This window comes from Malania oleifera, chromosome 12 (genome assembly GCF_029873635.1).
Source record: "Malania oleifera isolate guangnan ecotype guangnan chromosome 12, ASM2987363v1, whole genome shotgun sequence".
In the NCBI taxonomy this organism is placed as follows: domain Eukaryota; kingdom Viridiplantae; phylum Streptophyta; class Magnoliopsida; order Santalales; family Ximeniaceae; genus Malania; species Malania oleifera.
Window position 1 is genome coordinate 36,115,529 of NC_080428.1, and position 27,305 is coordinate 36,142,833.

The window sequence follows — 27,305 nt, forward strand, 5'->3', positions numbered from 1 at the left end:
ATTCTTTATTTTTTGTCTTTTCTTGATTAACTAGGACAATCATAACACTTCTTTTGTAATCTTCATACCATCAATGGGAATTGAGCTCGAATAGGAGTTCATGAATTAAGTTTATCTCTAGGGGTGGCTTAGCCTTCACATTTTGAGTAGGCTACAAGACCTAAGTTTCTATCTCCCCACTAGGTGTCACCTCTAGGCTAGCAAATAAAAAACAGAGACTAGTGTACAAGGAATCATTCAGAAAAAGAGAATTGAATTCCATGAACTCTGATTTGATATTAACGCTCAAAAGGACGATAAATAGCTCAAGGATATCTCACAAGGTGTCATAGTCTCCACGGATGTTCTCTTAATGCTCACAGGAAACCCTAAGTGCAATGAATCACGTGAATGTGTTTATTTAGCCTTGTGAGATGCATGTAGATACAGGAAATTATATAACCAAATTAACACGAATGTACTACCAATCAATTTTTTATGGAGTCATAAGATCATATAAAGAGAAAACTACACATGATTGACTCAAGTGTGTCATTCTTAAGTTATATGCAAGTATGCGAAAGGTATGAGTCATTGTTAAGCATGACATAATGCAATGTAATCCTTCAGTACTCCTCCTTTATTTCTTTCTTTTTTTTTTATTTTTATTTTTTTTGTTTTTTTGTATTTTTGATTTTTTTTTTGAAATATAAAACCCGATACGTGTACGTGCACAGTGTTACATGCGAATGCTCATCCCCCCCAACTAAAATGGAACATTGTCCTCAATGTGAAAGCATAGGGGAAATAGAAAGGACTGTGCACGGGAAAAGTAAAGCGTACCTGAGTGGCGAAATAACAAAAATCGAACTACGAGAAAATGGTCCTGAAAACTAACTAAAAATAAAATAAAATAAAATAAGATAAAATAAAAGGAAAATAAGGGAAAGAAAAACATCACAATTGTCTTAGCGGAGGCTCTGGAGGAATTTCGTCTGGTGGCCGCAGGTCTATAATTTGCATCGGCGGTTCTCCAAATTTGAGCCGCCACAATTGATCAGTCGTCATACCTGCACGAAAATCAACCTCAAATGAATTAATGTGTGTCAAAATACCAAACATTTTGTGTGCAGGGTCGACCCTCGTGTGTGGATAAGAAAGGGTCTTTATTCAACATTGTTTCCAGGAAATGTGCTTCTTTATGAACTAACGGTTGAGAGAAAGTGATCGGAATAATTACCTGCAGTTCTTCAGAAGCATTAACATTAAAGATTTTACCTAGTTCTTTAAAAATCATATGCTCACTAGACTGGTCACCCTCTTTATCGGGTGTACATATCATCATACTACTGTAAGAGTCTGCCTTCACACTAGGCTCCTTAACATCTGATTCAGGCGGGAGTGACAATTTCACGATTTCTGAGCTCGGAGTATGAGGTACCATAGGTTGGTACTCCATATGAGTATCAGTCTCCTCATCAACTAACTGCTCCGCTTCTGACCCCGTTTCCTCTGATTTTTCTTTGACCTCTTCTGGTTCAGCCATGACTTCTAGTGCTGGGACAACTGGTTGTCTGACGATGAGCATCTCAGGTTGGGGGACTTCTTTTTAGCTTCTCAAAGTGATGGCGGCCTCTACTGTCTCAAGAGAAACATCGTGTATTTGTTGGTGTGGCTGCTGGTACTCTTGAGGTCTAGGTTGAGGTTCCACGGGCAATTCTTCGTTTTCTAAGATGTCCAACTGCGTGCCTATTGCATTAATGGTGTCCCGCAATTCATTATTATGATCGACTTGAGTTTGCATGAATTTTTGGAGCATGTTCGCCATTTGTGCTATGCTATCCTCGAAAAGGTCTGACGACGTACAGCTCGGAGGGATCTGTTGTGACTGATATTGAGGCGGAGGGTTGTTTGGGCAGTTTGGTGGCTTGTGTACATCTCCACCACTAATTGTGCTGATAGGGTGTGCAGTTATGGGTGCCTGAGTGTATCGTGTATTGCACTGTGGGACATTGTCAGCTAAGTAATCAAAGAATGATAATACCTGATCTGGATCCTTGCTGACGGGCTCTCCATTAGACAGAGTCTGGACAAAACACTTGCAATCAGGGGTAAGAGCACTATAAAAATAATCAGCTAACCTCCATGAGTTGAACCCGTGATGTGGACAAGTGCTTAGTAGATCCTTGAATCGTTCCCAGCAAGCCCGAAATGTCTCCTCATCCTGCTGCACAAAATTAAGAATCTGTTCTTGCAAAAATTAAGTTCTCTGTGAGGGACAAAATGCATGCAGGAATTCATGCTCCATATCAGTCCAATTAGTGATAGAATAAGGTCTCATAGAATGAAACCAAATCAGTGCCCTATCCTGCAAAGTAGTAAGAAATAAATTCAGTCTAGTAGATTCGTCAGTTTTAGCATGAGAGAAAAACATGTTGCAGGTTAATTCAAACTCTGTTAAGTGCTGATATGGGCACTCAGATTTCGTCCCGTAAAACTCGAGTAGCAATGACGTCCTCCCGCGCTGGATCATGAAATTAAGCTCGTCATAAGGCAAAACAGTGGAAGAGGATGCAGTGGCATATTCAAGCTGCAAAAAGTCCATTATCATGTGCGGTGCAGGTGCGACCATTTTTCAAAACTCAAAATTTTTTTTTTTGTTTTTGTTTTCTATTTTTTTTTTCTTTTTCATAAAACTAATAAAAATGACGGGTAAAACGCAAAATTGAGACTAAGAACGACATTTCCCGGCAATAGCGCCAAAAACTTGACTCACTCGAAAAATGAGCAGCTAGAAAGCTATCCCAAGTATAGGAGTTCTATCGTGTAATATTAAGCCCAAGGGCTAGATCGTCTCCTCAGGAAATGCGTTTTAATCTCAGATTTTACTTTCTTCCAATCGAAATTAAAAAGGTACTGAACTCAGTTCAGATTCGGGTTTTCAAGATTGTGGAGACTTAAATGAAAAAACAAATTAAAGTCCTAAAACTATCACGCACGGAATTAAATAACAATAATGAAAACTCGAGTCTACTTAAGGAAACACTAGATCATACTAACTAAAAATGGAAACTTTAAACATGGAATTAAAATAACAATAATGAAAACCCTAGTCTACTTAAGGAAACACTAGATTATACTAACTAAAAATGGAAACTTTAAACATGGAATTAAAATAACAATCATGAAAACCATAGTCTACTTAAGGAAACACTGGGACACGCGTTAATTAAAAATGGCAACCTAGAACATGGAATTAAAAACACACAATGGAAACTAAACTAGACACATACTAAAAAAAAACCGAACCTACTAAAAATCGAGCCTTTAGCACATTTAAGAGATCAAATCAAGACTCACAATTTAAATGCAAACATGAATTCAACAGAAATTTAAAAAACATAAACAATAACGGAACATAATAAAAACACAACCTTTACTAATCATAGACCCTGACTAAATCGAATTTCGACAAAAAAAATATCTGAATATAATTAAGAATGCTAAATTAAAATAACTATCAATTAGATAAACAAAGAGATTAATTTAACAATAATGAAATACCCAACATTACTCAACTTAAACAAAAAGAAAGAAAACTCCAATAACATTAAAAAAAAAACTAAACTTTCTTCAATATTCCAAGATTCAAAGAAAAGTAAATAAAAGAAAGAAAGAAAGGAAGAGAGAGAGAGAGAGAAACAAATCCACAGAGCCATGGCAGCAGCAGCGGCTGTGTGTGGGTTGGTTCGCGGCTGTGGCATGGAGCAAGGAACAGCAGGAGAGTGGCTTACGGATCTGCTGGTGTTGTTGGCGGCCGCCGGAGAGAGCAACAAAGTGCAGCAGGAGCTTTTTGTGCTACGGCAACAATGGGCAAAAGAGGTTTGAGCGAGAGAGAGAGAGAGAGAGGGCTAAAGGGAAGGAGAACAGAGAATAAAGAAAAGAAAAAGAGAGCAAAGCAGAATTTAAAAGAACAAAAAGAAAACAAACTAAAGAAGAAGAAGAAGAACAAGGAGAAGAAGAAGGAGAAGAGGAGAATGGGGAAGAGGAGAATGGGGAGCCCTGGGGGCTGCCTACGCAGGAAGAGGAAGAGAAGGGTTAAATAGGATAGGGGGGAAAGCCCTAGACCCGGATAGGAGACTCGACCCGGCAACTTGACCCAATTGGAGTTGACTCGAATTGCTATATTTTTTTTATTTTTTTTATTCTCTGTTCATCACAAATATGACTCTTTTAGAGCCCGTATCTCACAAAACTCAAAACACAAAAGTTGTAGATAATCCTTTCCTCTTTCTCCAAAAATTTGAATCGTCTCGATCGGAGCTCGGACGAAAAAGTTATACACGAAATACGAATAGGTACCGGTTTTGGTTCCCGGGAATTTTCCTACGACAAAAAATTACCAAAACTTCATAAATAGTGCAATAAAATTCAAGAATGATGATTTTGGCACTTTATTAAAATGTTGGACAATTTTGGATATTTAATTAAAAATATAAACCATAAAGCCCAGGTTAAGATGCCCAGTTACGCAGCTTCGGCGCGTAATCAGGCTTTAACCGATGCAACATCCCTCCTAGAAAAGAGTATCAAGTCATCAGCGAAGGCCAGGTGAGTGAACTTGATACTCTTACATCTAGGATGGAATTTAAAATCTGGATTAACCTCCAAGGATTTCAGCATCCTTGAGAAATATTCAAAACAAATCACAAATAGCAATGGGGATAAAGAATCACCTTGGCGAAGACCCTTACCCCCTTTAAAGAATCCAAATATACTCCCATTAATGGATGTAAAGTAGGAGGTGGTGGAGACACATTCCATAATCCAATTCACCATAGTAGGAGGGAAGTTCAGATGAGTCAACGTTTCTTTAAGGAATCTCCGTGAGATAAAGTCGTATGCCTTTTTAAGATCTATCTTCAGCATACATCTTGAAGAGATCCTTTTCCTTACATATTTCCTTACTAGTTCTTGGACAATATATACGTTTTCAACCATGCGTCTTTTCTCAATAAATGCAGATTGTGCTGAGTTTATAATTCCTTCTAGTGCAGGCTTGATTCTTGAAGCAATGATTTTAGCTATTACCTTGTAAAAGACATTGTAGCAAGCAATTGGTCTATAGTCACCCGCATAATTAGTATGGTTGGATTTAGGGATCAAAGCAATCACAGTATGATTCACCTGTTTCAACAGCTTTCCAGTGGCAAAAAATTCCTTTACTGCACTTGTGAAATCATTCCCTACTAAGTTCCAAGCTTTTTTGAAGGAGCATGCTAAGAAGCCATCCGGACCAGGGGATTTGCTATCCCTGATACTGAAAAGGGCCATCTTAATCTCCTCATTCGATATTGGAGCCATCATATTAGCATGTTGAGAGTCTTTTATCAGAGGACCCCTTGCAATAGTGTTCCTATCTATCATTGTGTAGTCCATTTCCCTTCCCAGCAGCTAACTATAGAAATTCAGGAACTCCTCAGCTACCTGAGCCTGAGAGCTAGTCTGATCCCTATTTAATTTGGTAACCGCTGAGATGTAATTCCTATTCCTTCAACTTCTCATCAGACTATGGAAAGAAGATGATGAAAGTAGATCTTTCCATTTCACTTTTTCCAGAAAGGGCTCCTGCGCCAGTCCTCCATTGTTTCTTGTTCTGATTATAATCCATGCGTCCATCAAGATCAACTCCTCGTCCCCATCCGACCTAGTTACCTAGCTGCGTTCATATCTTCCCCTCCTCCCCCTCTTTAACATCATGGTTTATCAACAAACACCGGATCATAACTTCCTCCACGACCACGAGGTATATCTCTCTATAATCCATGCTGTTGAGCACGCACGATTAAAGCAACAAATTCTTTCTAAAACTAATTCTTTCTAAAAGTAGTTCTACTACTCAGTTGCATTTTTAGTAGATTATTATTATTATTATTATTATTATTATTATTATTATTTTGTATCTTGATTTGGGATGGAAACCCCACATGCGGCGCACAATAGAGCAGGAAATCTTGGGGGGGTGTAGTTGCCGTTGCTCCAAGCTTGCAAGATGTACCTGATAGCCCCAAATCATTTAATGCATGCCAGTGGTTTTGCCTAGGAGGGAAAGCAAAACAGACAGATGCATTGACCAGACAAATCTCGCTGGATCGTCCAATGAGATTTAAATGGTAGCCCAATCGAGTGTTGACGCCAAGCAAATCTCGTTGCTTGGTCTAGCGAGATTTGCTTGGGAAATAAGCTGATTTGACGCGTGACAAATCTCACTGCTTGGTTAGCGAGATTTGTTTCGCCAAGTAGCGAGATTACGTGAGCATCATTCTGAGAATAATTTTCCTGAACAGGGTATTATTTAATATATTATTATAAATTAATAATAAACGAGAAAAACCTCTCCATCTGTATCTACTAGTATTCATGGTTTAGAAAGCAAGTCAATCAAAAGCTAATATAGACAATAGACTAGACTAGATTGTTTTTGGCTATTATATGCAAGTTGCAGAATCCCTATCTCATCTTGCATCATTTGCCGTTTATGATACACACGAGTCAAAAGCTACTGCATTTTTTGGCCAGTATATGCCACTTACACTGGTGCTAGTTCTAAACTCAAAAGTCAAAACGGCGTTGGTTTGCATTTGGAATTTTAAATTATCATGTTGACTCTCTGAAATCTGATCTCTGTCAAGTTTCAAATACACCCAGTTAATGACCCACCTATTAAAATCACCTCATTTGCTCGAACATGGTTTCTACAAATTCTATTCATTCAAGACAGTAATCCCCAGCTTTAATGAACTAAAATCTAATTGAAATTGGAAGTTGAAGAAGTTGAAGAAGTTGAGGTGAAGCATGAATGCTTGAAATCAAAATTTTCAGGCCCTGGATTTGATTGAGCTACGTGAATTTATATCTTGGTTGGTGGGTCAGGCTTTTGGGGTTTTAGCGTTTTACAGCACGTAGGCTTTTAGGGGGTTTATAGCTCATAGGCTTTGAGTGTATTTTAAATTTTTTTTAGCACTCGTCTTTGGTCAGAGGGAAGCCCAGATGGTTCCAGAGGGGAAGAATGGGCTGCCAGGAAGACCGAACAAAGGGGGATAGGTCCACTGTGTTGATGGGGGAGCTGATGCAGCTGAAGCTTCTTGGTTTTGGAGTGATCTCAAAATCCAAAAACTTCACATCACACTTGTTCTTTGCCCACTGGTTCAGATTTTCCATTGATCTGCTTAAGGATTGGAGAGAGGGGGGGTTTCAATTATTGAACTTCGTATATAAATGCTTCATTGCCAAAGCTTCAGATCAGCATCAGACTATCAAGTGTTTCTGTTCTGTGCCTACAACAGCAATGGTCCCTTATAATACCAGTTTGTTTGTAATTTTTCTTTGTTCTCTGTTTTGTATGGCTCTTTCCGCAGAACCCGACTTGGAAATCGAAATTGAGGCCTTGAAAGCCTTCAAGAATTTGATTACCTATGACCCATTGGGAGCACTCGGGGACTGGACCGATGCGAACTACCACTGCAACTGGTCTGGCATTGCCTGTGGTGCTTCATCAACCCACGTGATTTCAATATCTTTGGTGGAAAAGCAGCTCCAAGGCAACATCTCACCATTCATTGGAAACATTACCCACCTCCAGGTTCTGGATTTAACTTTGAATTCATTCGCAGGACATATCCCAGCTCAACTAGGCCATTGTTCCCAACTTTCTGTGCTAACTCTTTATGCAAATGCTCTTTCAGGTTCCATTCCACAAGAACTAGGAGACCTTAAAAAACTGAAATCAATTGATTTGGGTAATAATTTCTTGAATGGAAGCATTCCTGAAAGCATTTGCAACTGCACGTCCTTAATAGAACTTGGCGTCATCTTCAACAACCTCACTGGTACTATTCCATTAGGCATTGGAAATTTAGCCAGTCTTCAGCTTTTTGTAGCATATGGGAATCGTTTGGTTGGTTCTATACCAGCTTCGATTGGCATATTGGGAGCTTTGCAAGCTTTTGATCTAAGTCAAAACCAACTCTCAGGCGAAATACCCCGGGAAGTTGGGAATTTGTCAAATCTAGAGTATCTTCAGCTGTTCGAGAATGAGCTCGTGGGCAAAATCCCATCTGAAATAGGGAATTGTGGGAAGCTCATTGCTTTGAACATATACAAAAATCAACTATCTGGCTCCATTCCGCCTAAGCTTGGAAATCTTTCTTACTTGGAAGAGTTAAGGCTATACAAAAACTGGATGAATTCCACAATCCCAGTCAACTTATTCCAGTCTAAATCATTAACCCACTTGGGACTCCCCGAAAATGAGTTTACTGGAATCATACCTTTAGAGATTGGATCCTTGAAATCATTGAAAGTTCTGACACTGCATTCAAACAAGTTAATTGGAGAGATACCTTCTTCATTAACAAACCTAACCAATCTGACATACTTGTCTGCAAGCTTCAATTTCATCACTGGAAAAATTCCGTTAAATATCGGATTACTTCGAAATTTAAAGAACCTAACCTTGAACAATAACTTTCTTGATGGACCCATTCCCTCTAGCATCATCAATTGTACCCAGCTTCTATGCATAGATTTAGCTTATAATGAGCTAGGTGGGCAAATTCCTAAGGATTTAGGGCAATTGCAGAATCTAACATTCCTGTCTCTTGGCAAAAACAAAATGTCTGGGGAGATTCCTGATGAACTTTTTAATTGTTTAAATCTCAACAGACTCGATTTGTCCTGGAATAGTTTTGGTGGGATGCTGAGACCTAGTGTTGGGAAGCTCTTTAATCTCCAGCTTTTGCAAGTCCATCGAAATTCATTAGCGGGGCCAATTCCATGGCAGATTGGCAATCTAAGCCAACTAGTGTCTTTAAAACTTGGTGGGAATAATTTTTCAGGCCTAGTTCCTCCAGAACTGTCTAAGCTTTCTCTCCTGCAAGGTCTTTTTCTGCAAGATAACATGCTGGAAGGTGTAATCCCTGAGAACATTTCTGAACTACTACAGTTGACTGATCTACAGTTGCAAAACAACAAACTAGTAGGTGCCATTCCGAATGCTTTATCGAAACTTGAGCTGCTTTCAAACTTGAAGCTCAATGGAAACATGCTTAATGGGTCAATCCCAGGAACCATGGCGCGACTTAGCCGATTGATGGCCTTGGATCTCTCTCACAACCATCTTACAGGATCTATTCCTGTGTCCATGGTTGGGGGTCTTAAAAACATGCAGATATATATAAACTTCTCTTACAACCGTTTGACGGGAGCCCTTCCGGATGAGCTTGGTATGTTGGAAATGGTGCAGGCCATTGACATCTCAAACAATAAGCTATCAATGAGCATTCCTGAAACACTTGGGGGGTGTAGGAATTTATTCTCTCTTGATCTGTCTGGGAACGAACTTTCCGGCCAAATTCCAGAAGAAGTTTTTAGGCAGATGGATATACTCACAAGCTTGAACCTTTCAAGAAATGAAATCAGTGGTGAAATTCCTACAAGTTTGACAAATCTTCAGCATCTTGTCTCCCTTGACCTTTCCCAAAATAACATCTGTGGTGCAATTCCCGGAAGCTTTGCCAATCTTTCCTCCTTGAAACTTCTAAATCTTTCTTTCAATCTACTCGAAGGACCTGTTACGGATGCTGGCATATTCAGAGACACGAATGCTTGTTCTTTGGTTGGAAATGTCGCTTTGTGTGGAGCTGAAGCTCATAATTCTTGCAGCAAGAGCCACCACTCTGCTTCACATAGTTTTTCGAAGAAATCCATAATAATTCTCACAGCCCTTGGGTCAGTTTTTATGTTTCTAGTTCTAACAATTGCATTTTTACTCCTCAACCAGTGCATCCGGAAGCATAAAACCAATGGTGTTGAGAATATAGAACCTGGGTATGCTTCATCGTTATCCCTCAAAAGGTTTAACCAGCAGGACTTAGAAGCAGCTACTGGTTTATTTAGCAAAGAAAACATCATTGGTGCTAGCAGTTTGAGCATGGTGTACAGAGGCAGACTAGAAGATGGGAGGATGGTAGCTATAAAAAAATTGAATTTGCATATGTTCTCTGCAGAATCTGATAAACACTTCAACAGAGAAGTCAAGACCTTGAGCCAATTGAAGCACAGGAATCTGGTGAAGATACTGGGGTATGCTTGGGAGAGTGGAAAACTGAAGGCTCTAATTTTAGAATACATGGAGAATGGGAACTTGGAGAGCATTATACACGACTTGTCGGCAGATCATTCAAGATGGACACTATCAGAGAGAATCAATGTTTTTGTATCCATTGCGACTGGTCTGGATTACCTGCACTCATGCTATGATTCCCCTATTGTTCATTGCGACTTGAAGCCTTCAAACATCCTCCTTGATGGAGATTTTGAGGCCCACGTAAGTGATTTTGGAACCGCTCGGGTTCTGGGTGTACATCTCGAGGATGGAAGCAGCCTCTCATCATCATCAGCATTTGAAGGAACTATAGGCTACTTACCACCAGGTAACTAATGTTTCAAGTACTTCCATAGGCCCTTGCCAATTATAAACTTTGTTGCTATGGCTTGTCCTGGTTCTGACTTTAGTGAAACCTGTTTGTGTTCTTTTACTAGAGTTTGCATATACAAGGAAAGTTACAACAAAGGTGGATGTCTTCAGTTTTGGCATAATAGTGATGGAGTTCCTAACTGGAAGAAGGCCAACAGGACTCACTCTAGAGGATGGATTTCCAGTGACTCTGCGAGAACTCGTGGAGAGTGCCGTTGCTGGTGGAAGGGACCGACTTCTTCAAGCTTTGGATCCTCGTCTAGCCTTCAATATCTCTGAGAATCATGAGAAGATAATAGCAGAGCTCCTCAAAGTCGCTCTGTCATGCACTTGTCCAGAACCCAAGGCTCGACCCGATATCAGCGAAGTGTTATCTGTGATGTCAAAGCTAAAGGTAACATGGTAACATCAGATAGGATCAGAGTTAACCAAAACAATGCTTTCCCATCACTGAAGCCTACAGCACAAAATTACTAGCCACAACAATGCTTTCCCATCTTGAAGCAATTCAATGAGAGCTGCAACTCTATGCAAATTTTGTCCTCAATTAACTCCTTGTGGGCTGCATGCCCATCTTTCTGGGTAGCAATTTTGTTCAACTCGGAGTTAATTTATAGTGGTTAGTAATTTTGTTCAACTGCATTTTTTTGTTATGACACTTGTAATTGATGTTTCATTTACTTGATAGCTTCTTTAATGTCATTCAGAGGATAAAGGGTTTTTAACACGACATTTTATATAGACTTTGATTTTTAGTTGTTTTGGACATTTTGAATTTTGGCAACAAAAGCGTTGTGAACTACACGTTATTATTTTACTACACATTTCACGTATAAGAATGGCAATCTAATGGAAAGGAATTAAATTTATCAGGTAATTTCATCATACTATTCATTCAAATTTTTATTTCATTCCTTTCCGTCTTCATTTTATTCCTCAAACCAAATATAGTGTTAATTGAATGTGAAGTCTTATGATAGTGTGGATTGTGGAATGCCCGTTTGGAGGGTTCTTAGGAAAATGAGATTTATGTTTAATATTTATTGTTATTGTACACAATAAATATTGTTTGGCAAGTTAAAAAAGTTATAATTTTATAAAATATTTTTTAAAAAACTTCTTATTTGAAGTAAAATTTAAAGCTAATTTCTGCTTTTCTTTTTTCAAAAAAAAAAAAAAAAAAAAATTTTAAAGAAGAGGGCAATGAGAAGGGTTATAAGATGCCAACAAGTAACTCCAACGACCATAGAATTGGTTGCATGAGTATGTGGAGATGGCTTAATCTTCGCCAAGTGTCTTCTGGTTTTCTTCTCAAAGCATCTCACAGGAAATTTCTTAAAAAAATAATAAATACAATTGAATAAAATTCGATAAGATGAATGTCTTAGAGAATTCGATGTTTGAACCAAAAAACAAATAATTTCATTTGGTTAAAATAAAATAAAATAAATTAGTAATATGTATACACACTCAAATAAAAGTTCAAATAAGGTAAAATTTTGTGGCAAAAATATTTTAATATTTTGAAAATAGGACAAATTAATTTTTAAAAGAAATAAATTCAATCAAAATTAGATAAAATTTCATTTAGAAAATTTGCTTTAGATTAGTTAATGAATAAATCAAAAAGAAAAAAAAAAAACTCCATTTGGCTAGAAAAAAAAAAAACTAGTAATTTATATTCATATCATATATAAAAGTAGGAATAGAATAGTATAAATAATATTGTAGATAAAAAATACATTTAAAAATTTTAGTTTGAATAGGTTAAGAATTGAACGTGTTGACCTCATAGGTCATACCCGATTTTGATAATGACAAATACTCAAGTATTTAATGGTTAATGAGTTTGTGTGCAGGTTCAAGTAGAGATTCAAATTTGGTGCACATGAACTTGAAGAGGATAAAGACCCTGAATTTTTTATTTTTTGTATTTTAATTCAGTTTTTATTTGGGTCTATAATAATTAAAACTCAGTGGACTAATAATCAATACATTACATGCATGATAGGGTAAATAAGCTCAAAGGCCTTAGATCAACCATAGGACCCACAATATTGCATGAAAATGACTCCCATAATCTTAGTGTTGATTATCATGTGAATAGGGTAACTTTATAAGAAGAAAAAGACTGAAATGAACAAAAAGAGCATGTTCGACCAAACTTCTACACGTAGAACCCTTCAGTCGACCGACAAAAAATATAAGGCAACGCCCTGGTTGACCGAACCCCCACGTGGGAAATCTCAACACCACGGTCGACCGATCAATATAGTTCATTCTCATGCTGGTCAACCGAAGCTCGTACAGTTTGGTCAATCGAACCCAGTATAGTCGGCTGAACCGCGGAGGTTCAGGAATTGCCTTATGAATGGCCAACTGAACACAGTTCAAATTTTCCCTGGTTGACCAAACTTAGCACTTTGGTTGACCGAACTCTCAAGATGGTTGACCAGTCCTCTCGGGTTGTCCGAATTTACCAAGGTTAAAAACTGTTAAATATTATTAACCTCACTTAAACTTTTTAAAAAATGACATCTGTGTCCTAAACGGTTATAATTTTGGGGAAGTCTATATATATCCCCTCATTTGCAAAAATTAGTAACTTGATTAGCAATCTTAATTAGCAAATACTCTCTGAATTTCAAAAATCCCTGCACTCATTTTCAAGCTCCCTACACTCATTCTTACTCATTTCTATTTCCAAAAATCATATAGTGAGAGTGTTATTGTGACTGTCTTATTAAGCTTGGGCTCTCTCTTGTTCTTGTTGATTAAGATAAATTTTATTAGAGAGCAAGTTACAAAGGTTTTTTAGGAGACTTTGTTAGTAAGTCTTCCATAGGAAAACTTCTTTGACCTTGTGAGTTTTGCATCTTCATTGCAATACTCAAAGAGTTCATATTGCATTTTGGTTGTGAAATATTATTTTGCAAACCGATTTCAAATGTCTACAGTGATTTATTTTGAGAAAAATATTTGTTAAAGATATTTGAAGTGTGCTTGAAATCTTTATTGCTGTAGTGTGATTGATTCCATTATCTTGACACAAAGATTCTCACATATACACTCTCACATATTGATTTTTATTCTTGCATCATATTGAGAGTAGATATTAAAACTATATTGAGCTTATTATATCTTATTATTCGATAGTGTGCTGATTGTATTGGTACAAAATTTGCTTGATTGAGAAGCATATAGTTTGTACGTAAATTTCATTGAGAAATTTGTTGTATTCCAGGCGTGGCCTGAGGGGGCGGTAATCCTGCTTGGGAAGGATTGTTTGTAAAGGTTGAGGTCAGTGCTGTGCTAATTGATCTATTTGTTTTAGGTGCTGCTCCACCCGTTAAGTGAGCCTATAGTGTAATCCTTGTGCTTGTTAGCCAAGGCGATGGCGTAGGCAGTTTGCCGAACCTCGATAATATTTTTTGTTTCGTCTCCATTTACTTCTTTATTGTGCATGCTTAGTTAAATCAATTGTGCAATTTAATTTTCGTTGATTATTTATAATGATTTATTTTATATGCACTAGATTGATCTTAGGTTTGTGTAATACTGCTGTTAGTGGATTGACCTAGGGAATAAATTTTTAAAATACCAATTCACCTGCCCTCTTGGGATTACAGTAAAGCTAACAATTGGTATCAGAGCCTCATAGCTTAGACTTAATAGTTAATTTGCAAAAGATCTATGATGGCTCATAGCATTGTAACCCCTTTCCCTAAGGGATCCTCTTCCACACGACCTTCGATTTTCAGTGGTGTTAATTACACCTTCTGAAAACAGAGGATGCACATCTACCTTCAAAATATTGATTGGAAGGTGGGGAGAGTTGTCTCTAAGGGAAATTATGTTCCCATGAAAACGAAAGGTGAGACTAGAGTTCCTAAAACTGAGGAAGAATATAATGATGATGCTATGAAAGTTGTTAGCTTGAATGCCACTGCCATGAATAATCTGTATTGTGGTCTTGATGTTAATGAATTTAATCGAGTTATGACATGTTCATCTGCTAAATAAATCAGAGATAAGTTAGAGGTCACAAATGAGGACACTAGAGATGTAAAAGATAGTAGGATTGATATGTTGACCAATGAGTACGAAGCATTTAGGATGAACATTGGTGAGTTTATTCAGAGCATGTACACTAGATTCACACACATTATAAATTCACTGCATGCATTAGGAAAGGCCTATCCTACTTATTAGATGATTAGGAAAGTCCTTAGAAGCTTACTTCTGTTTGAGAAACTAAGGCTACGACCATTTCTGAGGGTAGAGACCTTAAGGCCATGACATTAGATGAGTTGATAGGTTCACTGATCACCTATGAATTAGTTATAAATGAGAGACTTAATGAACATAATAGGTTGAGAAAAGTAACTGCACTAAAAAAGTCTACTAATTCATCATTGTGAGTTCAGAGAACCTGATTCTAGAGATGATATGGCCATGCTACCTAGAAAATTCAGCAAGTTCTTCAGGAAGAATAGTAGGCCATACAAAAATTCTAGGGATTCTGTATCTAAGAAGGTAGAGTCTAGTAGAAGAAAAGAAAAATCGAATGCTCCCATGTGCTACAATTGCAACAAGGTTGGACACATCAAACCTGACTGCCCTTTGCTGAAGAACGAGTCTAAGAAAAAGAAGAAAACCATGAAATCAGGAACTTCATTGGATAAACTAAGTAGCAGTGACTCAGACTCAGACCACAATGATTTAGAGGTTGCTAACCTGTACTTGATAGTACATGGTGATGAAGTGCGTTTGAGATCGTCCTCTTCAAAGGACAAGTGGTACCTAGATAGCGGGTGCTCACGACATATGATCAACGATAAAGCAAAGTTTGCATCCATCACTCCCAAGGATGGAGGATATGTGACATTCGGCGACAATGCAAAGCGGCGCATCATCGGCATAGGTAAGGTTGGTAAGGAACCTTCCTTTGTTATTAATAATGAACTATTGGTTGATGGATTGAAACATAACTTGTTGAGCATTAGTCAACTATGTGATAAAGGCTATAGGGTATCATTTGAAAATGATACGTGCATAGTTGAAAGTAAATCAAATAATTAATGAAATTATTTTCACTGCAAATTGCCATGAAAATGTATACACTACTACTTTTGATAATCTAGTTTCGCAACAAGTAACTTGTTTTTCTGCAATAAATGAAACTAGTTGGTTATGGCATAGGCGCTTAGGACATGCTACCATGGACTTATTGTCAAAACTAGTAAGAAAATATTTAGTGAAAGGATTGCCTAAAACACCATTGGTAAAAGATAAAATCTGTGATGTATGTCAAATGGGTAAGCAAAAAAAATCAAGTTTTACGAAAAAAAAATTCATATCTACCACTAAACCACTTGAAATGCTTCACTTAGATTTTTTTGGACCTAATTCAGTGCAAAGTCTAGGTGGAAAATCATATGCTTTTGTGATTGTTGATGATTATTCTAGGTTCACAGGGTGTTATTTCTCTTATATAAAAATGAATCATGTGAACAGTTTACTAAGCTATGCAGGAGAATTCAAAATGAAAAAGGCTATAAGATAACTCACATAAGAAGTGATAGAGGCACTGAATTCAAAAATGATGGCATAGAAAGTTTTAATGATCTAGAAGGCATATACCACAACTTTTGTACACCTAGGACCCCTCAACAAAATGGTGTGGTAGAAAGAAAGAATAGATCATAACAAGATATGGGTAGGACAATGCTAAATGAACATAATCTACCTAAATATTTGTGGCGACATTCCCAAGCAGAACGAAGCGAATGAAAAGTGAATTTTAAATTTTCATGAAAAATGGTGTAATGGAGTCGCCACTAACCTTTTAGTGTGGTTAGAACACTTAATTACTACCTAATTAAAGGTAGAATCAGTCTACATTACCAGAGACAGGCTCGGGAGTACGGTTACGCAAGGGGAAGGTCTTCTCACCCCCTACGCGCCCATTTTTACGAACAGTACCAGATTAATTAAAAATTACCTCAAAAATTAATTTAATTAGCCTTTAAAATTACTCCCTTTTTTAAAATTGTAAAACAAATACTTGAAAAAAAATTATATATAGGTATTCCCTCAGAACCGGGGCATATCATGCTTCGAAAAACTCAACGCCCTTCTTTGCAATCATTGTGATCGGAAAATAGAGAAAATAGGATTTTCACAAAAAAATAACTCCCAAGTATTTTGAAATTTATAGGATTCTTTTTAAGTAAGGTAAATTGACATTCTTGAAACCTTGGGAGGTTTTGGGCTCATTTGGGGTGAAAATGATTTCTTGGACCTTGAAAATGTTGTTGTGATTTTTTCTAAGTGTGAAAACATTTTTGTGACTTTTATGATTTTTCAATATTTTTCTCGAACTTCAAAATAGCACAAACAAAATTAAAACAAACTCATAGAAGTCAAAGTTTGAAAATATTTTTGGAATTTTTCCTAAAAAACTTTTGTGATTTTTTTTTGGCATTTTATGATTTTTATGGGTTTTTTGAATCATTAGACATTGAAAGGAAAGAAAAAAAAACATACTAAATAAAACAATAAATCGGTTCCATACCGATTCAAGGGTTCAAACAATTCGCAGAGAGATAAACGGGGTTTAGGATCAAGATTGAACCTAACTTTGGGTTTGAGTCTTCGATTCACAACTTCATACCCCGTTTATTATACTTAAGAATGTACCCTAGGAAGGGAAAATCCATTAGTTTTACCTCTCATCTTCCTCTCCTCTGGTCTTCTTTTCCTGTTGGTGAGTCTACTAGGGTCAGTCTACAACGTCTTCCCGATGGTTGTTCTTGAACTCTGACTCGAGGCACTACGGAGTGCCTTCTTCAGATGGGGTGACCCGACATCGGAAGGAAACAGGAACAGTCGATTGCTTGATCTTCTAAGAGAATGAAACGTAACCTCAGTAGAAGACTTCAATATTCAAAATCTTCTCCTTACCACTAAGAAAAACAAGCTTCACAAACTTAATATAGAAGACTTCAATATTCGAAATCTTCTCCTTACCACCACCAAAAACTGCCCCCTTGTGCTTAGAATGAGAAGGCTATTTATAGACTTAACTTGGGGCAAGTATGAGAAAGAAGACATATGAGAGTAATTATGGGGGGAACAAAGCATGAGGTGAGTGATGATGGGGGGAACAAAGCATAGGGTGAAGAATGATGAAGGGAATATAGTATGGGACGAGTGATGAAAAGGAGAACAAAGCATGTGGTGAGTGATGATGGGGGGAACAAAGCATGAGGTGAAGAATGATGAAGGGAATATAGCATGACATGTATGATAAAGAGGGGAACAAAGCATGTGGTGAGTGATGATGGGGGAACAAAGTATGGGGTGAAGAATGTTGAAGGGAATATAGCATGGGATAAATAATAAAGAAAGGAACAAAGCATGTGGTGAGTGATGATGGGAGAACAAAGTATGGGGTGAAGAATGATGAAGGGAATATAGCATGGGATGAATGATAAAGAGGGGAATAAAGCATGTGGTGAGTGATGATGGGGACAACAAAGCATGCTTGCATTTGACAAATTAGATTAATAATAATAATAATAATAATAACAATAAAATAATAATACAGGGGTCCTAGAAGCTATGCGGAGCCCAACAGAGATGTGTGGGGCCCACGCGCCATGTGGGGCTAATGGAGATGAGTGGGGCCCACAAGCAGCGTGGGAGTTATAGGAACCCAAACTAGCATGCACCGGATATAGGGATCCGAGCTACCGTACTAAGAGATGTGGGGCATACAAACAATGTGGGGCCCAAAAGCCATGTGGGGCCCACGATCCATTGAGGGTTATAGGAACCCGAGCTAGCATGCACAAGCATGCCAAAGGAGGTAACGTGCACTAGATGTAGGAATCCGAGCTAGCATTCCAAAAGGGGTGACGTGTATCGGATGTAGGAATCCGAGCTAGTCTACTAGGAGATGTGGGGCATACCATGGCTCACAAGAGACTACGTAGCATATAACAGTGTGTAGGCTCACAAGATCGAATGGGGAAACATAGATCGAATGGCTCACAAGAGACTACGTAGCATATGACAGTGTGTAGGAGGGTGTGCCACGTGTCAGTAGCTGAATGGCTAGTCAAATGTGACCTGGATCTAGGCATGGCACAATCCTGATCGACCCCGGAGAATACAAATCCAACGGTGCTCAAGGGGCCACGTAGGATTCTTCGTGCATTGGGGAAAATAAGCCACGTGTCGGTGGCCCGATTGGTGGGTGTATGCGAGTGTGGATCTATGACATGGCTCGATCCAAGCCGTCCTTGGAAAAGCGGGATTCAATGGTGGAGGTGAGGCATGCTCGGATTACTAAGGTGGAGAAATCCTTATTGTCCTGAGAAAACACACATCGGACGGTAAGCAGCAAGTGGTACTCAGACTACCAATGTGGAGTGATCCAAGCCGTCCCTAGAAAACACAGATCGTGCGGTTGAGGAGGGGGCGCAAACTCCTGAAGCTAATGTGCTGATGTGGAGTGATCTGGACTGTTGATGCACTATAGGGATCCGTAGGGATTCGACCTGCATAGATATCCTTTCATGGAATGATCTGATCCATCTAATGGAGGGACGATCCGAAGGCTTGTGGAGAGGGCCTGTGGGCTTCTATGCGCATTAATGACGAGGGCCACGCACTTGCCATATGTCACCTGGCGTGTAGACACTTATGATGGCTTCTTCTTGAATGAGGCGATCTTGACCATTGCTGATCTGCGAGGATCAGATGGTTATCCAGAGTACTAACATGGTGAGATCTGGGTTGTTGATGGGGAATAGAAACGGACGGATGCAGGGGAGCCACACGCTTTCTTCGATCGAATGGATGATGGAATGCCACATGGTTGAATCTTGTGGCTCCGGGGCTTTAGATACTTAAACCCAATTTTTTTCCTTTTGTTCATTTTTCCATGTCTCATTCTCTCGAATGCCCTCTCTCTCTCTTCTCTTTTCTCTCTTCTCTCACCCTCTCTGTTCTTCTCCTAATATCCTCTATTCTTCTCTTTCAGTCACTCTGTTCTTCTCTTTCAGTCTCTTTGTCCCTATCGCTCAAACGGACCCCCTTTAAAACTCGACTCTTAGACCACCTATTTTTCCTTCTTGTATTAGTAAAGCTCCCATCCTCCTCATTCCTCAGTTGTCAACGAGCTACCGAACACACAAGTGTGTTTGAAACTGCACAAGGTTTGCTTGGACGATGACGAACAACCAGTTGGCCGAAGGCATTTCAAGGAGTCACTTGAGAAGATCTAGGAAGTCTAAAAAGCTAAGTGCCCCTTGTTCTCCCTTTATTTGATTTTTTTTTTCAATTTTTCTCCTTTTTAGATTTGGTGTGTGTGTGATTCGAATGGGGGCGTGACTGATATTTGTGATGATCTGAAGAGTGTTGATGTCAGGCTCTGGTTTGAGGGATTAGAGTTTCAGGTTGGTTGGTGAGGTTGAATAAGAGTCAACTCGTCTTCGACTCGGTGAGTGAGTATTAGGGTTGACTCATGCGAGTCAACCTACTGAGTGTGTGAGTCAATCTAGGGTTGACTCATGCAAGTTAACCTAGGTGAGTTGAGTGAATTCGAGGGACCTCGAGCAAGCCACATGGGCTCTATCACGTGCCTAGATCATGTGTGGACTTTGGGACTTATGAGAATGGGCTTGAGTGAATCGGGTCTGAGCTTGATTTCGAAAAATGGGCTTGGATTGAGTTTTAAAATGGGCTGGCCCACTTTCCTTTTCAAAAAATAAGGCCCGAGTTTATTTAAATTGTTGAGCTCGGATTGAGTTTTAAAACAGGCCAGCCCACTTCAAAAAAAATAGGGCCCAAGTCACTTTTAAAACGGGTCGGTTTCTTTTAAAATAGATTTGGGGTTTTGGTTTAAAAATGAATAGGCCTGGTTTTTTTTTTTTAAATAGTTATTGGGCTTTGTGCAAAAAATTTAGCTTCAGGTTCTTTTAAAGCGGGCCTCGGGAATAAATGCACCAACCTTTTTTTCTTTTTCTTTTTTTTCTCGGGTTTAGATATTGTGACGGCTCCATGTCTTTCAAAATCTATCTCAGGATTTTTTTCACTGCCTTGTGAACATAATCCTCCACTAACAGTTGGGGGACTTCACGACTCTCACAACTTATCTTTACTCACAGTCCTTGGGACTTCTCGATGCACATCAATTCTCTCTTTCTCCTGTCATTTGCACACTTTAAAACATATACAGCTGGGCAGTCTTAATATTGTTCTATTTAACACACTTCCTCTCACACCTAAACACTACAGGCAAACTCCATGTGTAACTGCAACCCATCTTTGGCCATCCTCTGTTATGGAAACCGCGCCTTAACCATTTCAAAAAAATTCTCAATCATTTCTCATGGCAGGGGCTTCATCTTCCAAATAAGTTCCTGATTTGAATGCGGCATCGGAGGTGCCATCCTGTCCTAGTGTTCTCGGCTCCTTTCAGCTCTCTTCTCAGTTTCAAAATGAAATGCTGAGGAATGAGACAGTACTAGCCACGATGTCTAATGTCGGCGTAGTTAACCAAGCACTCTATCACAGTGCCCAAACAATGACCTCGACATCTCACTTAACTCGTCGTTTGCAGAAACAGAACGAAACCGTGACCCTCCTTGGAAATGACGTCTACCTTTTATGGATGAAATACCAAGAGGAACAATAGAAGATGAGGGACTTAAGGCAAGAAAATAAGATGCTGAAACGGGAGGTCGAGGATTTGAGAAGAATGGTGGCCATTTACTCGAACGACCTTGGGTCTAAAATAGCCGAGTTGGAGAAAAGTTGGGAGGACATCCAGTGGGAGCATAAACGACTCAAAACCATAGTGTATGGAAAAGGCCAGACTTCTCGTTTCTTGACTTGAAAAGGGAAGTGGAGAGGCATGAAGAGCCTTGATGTTATGTGTTTATGTTGCCATACGTGGCGTGTAAATGTACACCCCCCTGCCCTTTTTTTTTTAAAGAGTTTTGATTTGGTTTTGGGAGAGTTTTGGTTTAGTTATTGTAATCTCCCAGAACCGTAACTATAACCACGGTATTCCTTTGCCATAAGTGAGGGTAATTAATAAAATTTGGGTGGTTTTTTTTTTTTTAAACGAGGACAAAAGTATTGATGGTACACCGAACCGAGTTATAATATCCTTTGAATGACTTGCTGTGGATGTAAAAATTTGGGCCATGGGGGTACAATGACCCAAACCTCTATGATGGTTGGCTATGGATGTAGGAATCTGAGTCACATGGGTATGATGACCCAAACCTTTGTGTCGGTTTGCTGCGGATATAGGAATCCGAGCCGTGGGGGTACGATGACTCAAACCCTTATTTTAGTTTGCTGTGGACGTGGGAGTTCGAGTCATGGGGGTACGATGACCCAAACCTCTGTGTTGGTTTGCTGTGGATGTAGGAATCTGAGCCACATGGGTATGATGACCCAAACCTTTGTGTCGGTTTGCTGTGGACATGGGAGTCCGAGCCGTGGGGGTATGATGACCCAAACCTTTGTGTCGGTTTGCTGCGGACGTGGGAGTCCAAGTAGTGGAGGTACGATGACACAAACCTTTGTTTTGGTTTGCTGCGGATGTAGGAATCTGAGCTGTAGGGGTACGATGACCCAAACCTTTGTGTCGGTTTGCTGCAGATGTAGGAATCCAAGCTGTGGAGGTACGATGACCCAAACATTTGTGTCGGTTCGCTGTGGACATGGGAGTCCGAGTTGTGGGGGTACGATGACCCAAACCTCTGTGTCGGTTTGCTGCGGATGTAGGAATTCGAGCCGTAGGGGTATGATGACCCAAACCTTTGTATCGGTTTGATGCAAATGTAGGAATCTGAGCCATGGGGGTACGATGGCCCAAACCTTTGTGTCGGTTCGCTGCGGACATGGGAGTCCAAGTCAGGGCGGTACAATGACCCAAACCTCTGTGTCAGTTTGCTACGTATGTAGGAATCCGAGCTGTAGGGGTACGATGACCCAAACCTTTGGTTTCCTCGAATGGCTTGCTACTGATGTGATAATCCGAGCCAAGGTGGGTTTGATGATCCGAGCCAAAATTTTTATGTAGGAAATCTTGTGTTGGAAAAATCACTACTTTGAGATTTTTTAGAAAATGAATCTTTAGGTTTGAAACATAGTTGTCCCGCTAGGGATGATCAATCGGAAAAGAAATCTAGAAATTTTTTTTTTTGAAGAATAAGCTCATATACAGGGTCTAAGTCCTGAAAAAATTGCTCTGGTAGGAATAATCAATCAGGTATTAGGTCCTGAAATATTTTGGAAGGTTAGTATTTTGGAAAATGGTTACCTTGTTGAGGGTGATCAATCGGGTGCAAGACCCCGAGATTCTTTTGGAAAATGTCCTCAAGTGTAGAGTTCAGAGTTACTCTACTGGGGGATTATCGATCAGGAACGAAATCCTGAGGTTCTTTGGCTGTCTTTATATTACCAGCTTTGAGACTCAACAACTAATGCCTCAATCGATTCCCGGGGACAACTACCACAATTTCAATGTAAATCTATGCATGGGGTCAGCTGCCCTAGTTTTCAAATATGTCAAGACAGGAATGGCTCAATCAAGGATGTAAAAGAATTATTCAAAAGTTTATTCAATCAGGCAAGTATGAATGAATGGTGCTATATTGCTCTATGTATGCATGTTGCTACCTGAGATGCTATAATGCAGTGATATGTTACTATGTGTATGTGTGCATAATGATGCATGAATGCAAAGACGTATGCACGTTGTATGAGATTTCCTTTGTATTTTATTTCTTATGCAATGCATGGAATGCATGCTGATCATGAACTTTCCTTCCTCCAACGTGCCTGTAATCGACAACCCTATCCTTATCTTTGGCCATTTTCAAATTCTAATCCAATATGAGGGTCCTTGAATTGATTCATTAAAAATTCATGTCATCATTTGTCTGAATTATATTGGTTTGTGCCTGCTCTCGGACATGTTTTCAAATTCCAAATTGCTGATGATTTTGGCCATGTTTCAAATTCCAAAAGTGCTCAAAATCTGGCCTAGTATTTACCTGGAATTGATCTTGGCTATGTCTTCATCTTGTGTTTTGATATGAAGGCATTTAGATAAAACTCAACCTAAAATCTGCCCCTAATTACCATCATTGCTGGCCTTGCCCCCTTTTCAAATTCGATAGGCACCCAAAATCTGCCCCAGTATCGAGAACTTTTAGTTTTGTTCTTTTTTTACCGTCCATTTTTTAGGGTTTTGAAAAATAAAAGGTTTTTTGATTATACATTTATGACATTAATCTGTTGACTCAGTGTATCAGATTGTGCAAAATAATTGTTTTTCTATGTTTAGAAATTATTTTGGGAAGAGGGTAAACTCGACACCAGTGCCCTTTGTCAAGGTGATGACATCAATTTATAAAGCCGAAACAATTCTTCCCTTTTCAAGAACTGCCCCTTTTCACCAAAAAGAACTCACTCCTCCTTTTGATGCTGTAAGATCGAATGATACTCTTCGTTCATTTGTTTGTCCATGACCCGATTGGGCATTGTTCATGTTTCGATCTCTAGATGGTCTTTAAGACTTGGGACAAAACATTGGCTTTAAGGATGATGGCTTTCAGAAGAATGAGAAAACTAAAGCTCAAAGTCCCACCCCCAGATGAACGTGTTTTCCCCCAATTTGGGGTTTTTGTTAAACATTGACCGAGCTTGTTAATTTGAACAAGCTGCCTACGTACCTTTACAGGATCAGGTCGTTACATAGTTCAAAATCAATATTGAGTCTGACAAATCGTTTGAGACAACAACATATGCCAATCTGGTTAGGTCTTTTCATTCAGGTTGTAATATAGGCTGTGGGTATTGGTTAAAGAAGAAAGGGCGCATGAGGCTCGAACTTATGGATTTTACCAAAGGGTGAATTAGCCAAAGATCACAAATGACGCATATCCCTTGTCTCTCCTTTGCTTTGATTTTCCCTTTTGTTCTTTTGTCTCTCCTTTTTTTTTTTTTTATAGGGAATCATGGCTCTATTTATTCATTTAGGCTTTGTTCGGGACCGGTCTTTCCAAAACTGCCCTAGTGTGGGGTGTGATCCTTCGGCGGATTTAAACAAAAGATTAAACATTTTCAAGCTCAATAAGGGGTATCAAGGGGGTGTTTTCTTTCTCTAACTTTTGGGTAGAAAAAAAATGGCATGCCGTCATTTTGGCACTGCGTTATTGCCTCGCATGATTTGCATGACCTTTGAAAATCCCAACCCGGTTTAAATTTAGGAAATGACTTTTGAAGAAAATGGCTTGACTTTTAAGTTCAAAAGGGTTTTCCAAGTGATAGATGAATTTTTAGGTTTTTTAAGGGGTAACTGGTTTGCCAAAAATGGCCATCTATCATCTAATCAAAACATGAACAAATAGAGGGAGCATGGAATAACAACATGATCAATTTATTGCTTTCTTTCGAGAGTGTACAAGGCCTCTAAGCATAATATTTCTTTACAGCATTAGAATTAATAGGGTGCAGGAGCTCGGCTCCATCCATGTCTACCAACAACAAGGCGCCTCCTGAGAATGCCTTTTTTACCACGTAAGGCCCTTTGTAGTTAGGCATCCATTTACTGCGAGGATCCATATGGATTGGAAAAATCTTTCTCAATACTAAATCCCCTTCTTGGAATTGCCGAGGTCGCATCTTCTTGTTGAATGCCCTCATCATCCTTTTTTGGTACAACTGCCCATGAGTTATTGCGGACATCCTTTTTTCCTTAATCAAGTTCAATTGATCAAATCGAGATTGTATCCATTCTGCTTCGGTCAACTTTGCTTCCTTCAAAACCCATAGGGATGGGATTTCAACCTCTATCGGGACCACAACCTCCGTCTCGTACACTAGTGAGAAAGGAGTGGCACCCGTGGAGGTTCGAACTGTGGTTCTGTATGCCATTAGGGAAAAAGGGAGCTTGTCATGCCAATCTTTGTAGGTTTCCGTCATCTTTTTCAAGATACTTTTGATGTTCTTGTTAGCTGCTTCCACTGCCTCGTTCATTTGTGGTCTGTAAGGAGCCGAATTATGGTGCCTAACCTTGAACTGATTACACAACTATGTTATTACTTCGTTATTCAGGTTTTTGGCATTATTCGAGATTATCCTTTTGGGAACTCCATACCGATAATTTAACTCCATCTTTATAAAGCGACTGACCACGTTCTTCGTGACACTGGAGTATGACGCCACCTCTACCCATTTTGTGAAATAATCAATAGCCACAAAGATGAAATGGTGCCCGTTGTTGACTTTCGGAGTAATCGGCCCAATCACATCCATGCCCCAGGCTAAGAAGGGCCAAGGTGCGAATAGGGCATGGAGTGGGGCTGGTGGAACTTGAATCCGGTCTCTGGAAATTTGGCATTTATGGAATTTCTGGGTATATTCAATGCAATCCCTTTCCATGGTCATCCAGTAATATCCAATCCTGAGGATTTTACGCAACAATGAATGACCCTCGGCATGAGTACCACAGACTCCCTCATGGACCTCATGCATGATATGTCGTGCTTCCGGTGTTTCTACACGACGTAGAAGGGTCATATCGTGGTTTTTTTTTTGCACAACACCTCACCGTCCAAGAAGAACCCCTTGGCCAACCTCCTGATCCTCTTTCGGTCATTGCTGGTTGCTACTTCAGGGTACTCATTTTGCTGGCTGTATGTCCTAATGTCATGGAACCACGGCTTTCCATCCGCTTCTTCTACCACTACACAGTGAGCAGGTTCTGATTGTATTTTGATTTGAATTGGATCAATCTCTACTCCAAGTTCTACTTTGATCAAAGCCGCTAAGGTTGCCAGGGCAGCAGAAATTAAATTTTTTTCCCTTGGCAAGTGTGAGAAACTGATGCTATCAAATCCTTTGATCATCTCTTGAATGTACTCTTGATACGACACCAATTTGGAATCCTGAGTTTCCTATTATCCTGTCACTTGATGAATGACCAAGGATGAGTCTCCCTTCATGACTAATTCTTTGATATCTTGGTCCTTGGCGACTTGTAAACCTAATATACACGCTTCATATTCCGCTATGTTATTGGTGCAAAGAAAAGTCAGCTTGGCTACGAGCGGATAATGTCTTCTTTCTGGTGATATGAGTATGGCTCTTATTCCATGTCCCCACACATTAACCGCCCCATCAAATAACATCGTCCATCCTTCGGAATCTTCTTCCTTTTGGCTTATTGAATCAATATCCTTATTTGGGGAGTCAAACTCCATAGGTTGGTAATCTTCCACAGCTCTATCTGCCAGATACTCAAAAATGACGCTTCCCTTAATAGCTTTTCGAGTCACATAGGTGATGTCATATTGAGTCAACAACATCTGCCACCGTGCAACCCATCCTATTACTACGGGCTTTTTGAAGACGAACTTGATTGGGTCCATTTTGGAAATCAGCCAGGTCGAGTAATACAATGTGTATTGTCTCAGCCTACTAACTACCCAAACCAAAGCGCAACATGTTTTCTCCAAGTCCGAGTACTTAGATTCATATTCTGTGAAATTTTTGCTAAGGTAATAAATGGCCCTTTATTTTCTTCTCGACTCATCATGCTAGCCCAATACACAACCCATGGAATTTTTCGATACTACTAAGTACAGAATCAGTGGCCTTTCGGGCACTGGGGGTACTAGCACTGGGGGGTTCAGGAGGTATTCCTTTATTTTCTCAAAAGCTTCTTGGCATTCCTCATTCCACCTCTTTGGGT

At 39.3% G+C, this 27,305-nt stretch overlaps 2 protein-coding genes across 2 annotated transcripts; one reads left to right on the plus strand and one right to left on the minus strand.

Moving 5' to 3' along the window:
* Positions 1 to 6,665: 6,665 nt before the first annotated feature.
* On the plus strand, positions 6,666 to 11,287 carry LOC131144325 (LRR receptor-like serine/threonine-protein kinase FLS2). Its single transcript, XM_058092890.1, has 2 exons — positions 6,666 to 10,472; positions 10,582 to 11,287. The coding sequence occupies exons 1-2, from the start codon at positions 7,049 to 7,051 to the stop codon at positions 10,920 to 10,922; spliced, it is 3,765 nt and encodes a 1,254-aa protein (XP_057948873.1). The 5' UTR covers positions 6,666 to 7,048; the 3' UTR covers positions 10,923 to 11,287.
* Positions 11,288 to 26,511: 15,224 nt separating this feature from the next.
* Positions 26,512 to 26,982, minus strand: LOC131143873 (uncharacterized). The gene has a single exon (XM_058092235.1). It carries the CDS (start codon positions 26,980 to 26,982, stop codon positions 26,512 to 26,514), a length of 471 nt encoding a protein of 156 aa, XP_057948218.1.
* Between the last annotated feature and the right edge of the window lie 323 nt (positions 26,983 to 27,305).

Bases quoted from the DNA above. Each gene is read 5' to 3' on its own strand.
- LOC131144325 (XM_058092890.1), top strand. From the start codon at position 7,049: ATGGGCTGCCAGGAAGACCGAACAAAGGGGGATAGGTCCACTGTGTTG. The intron at 10,473-10,581 runs GTAACTAATGTT...TTCTTTTACTAG, and splicing joins TATAGGCTACTTACCACCAG to AGTTTGCATATACAAGGAAA.
- LOC131143873 (XM_058092235.1), bottom strand. From the start codon at position 26,982: ATGGACCCAATCAAGTTCGTCTTCAAAAAGCCCGTAGTAATAGGATGG.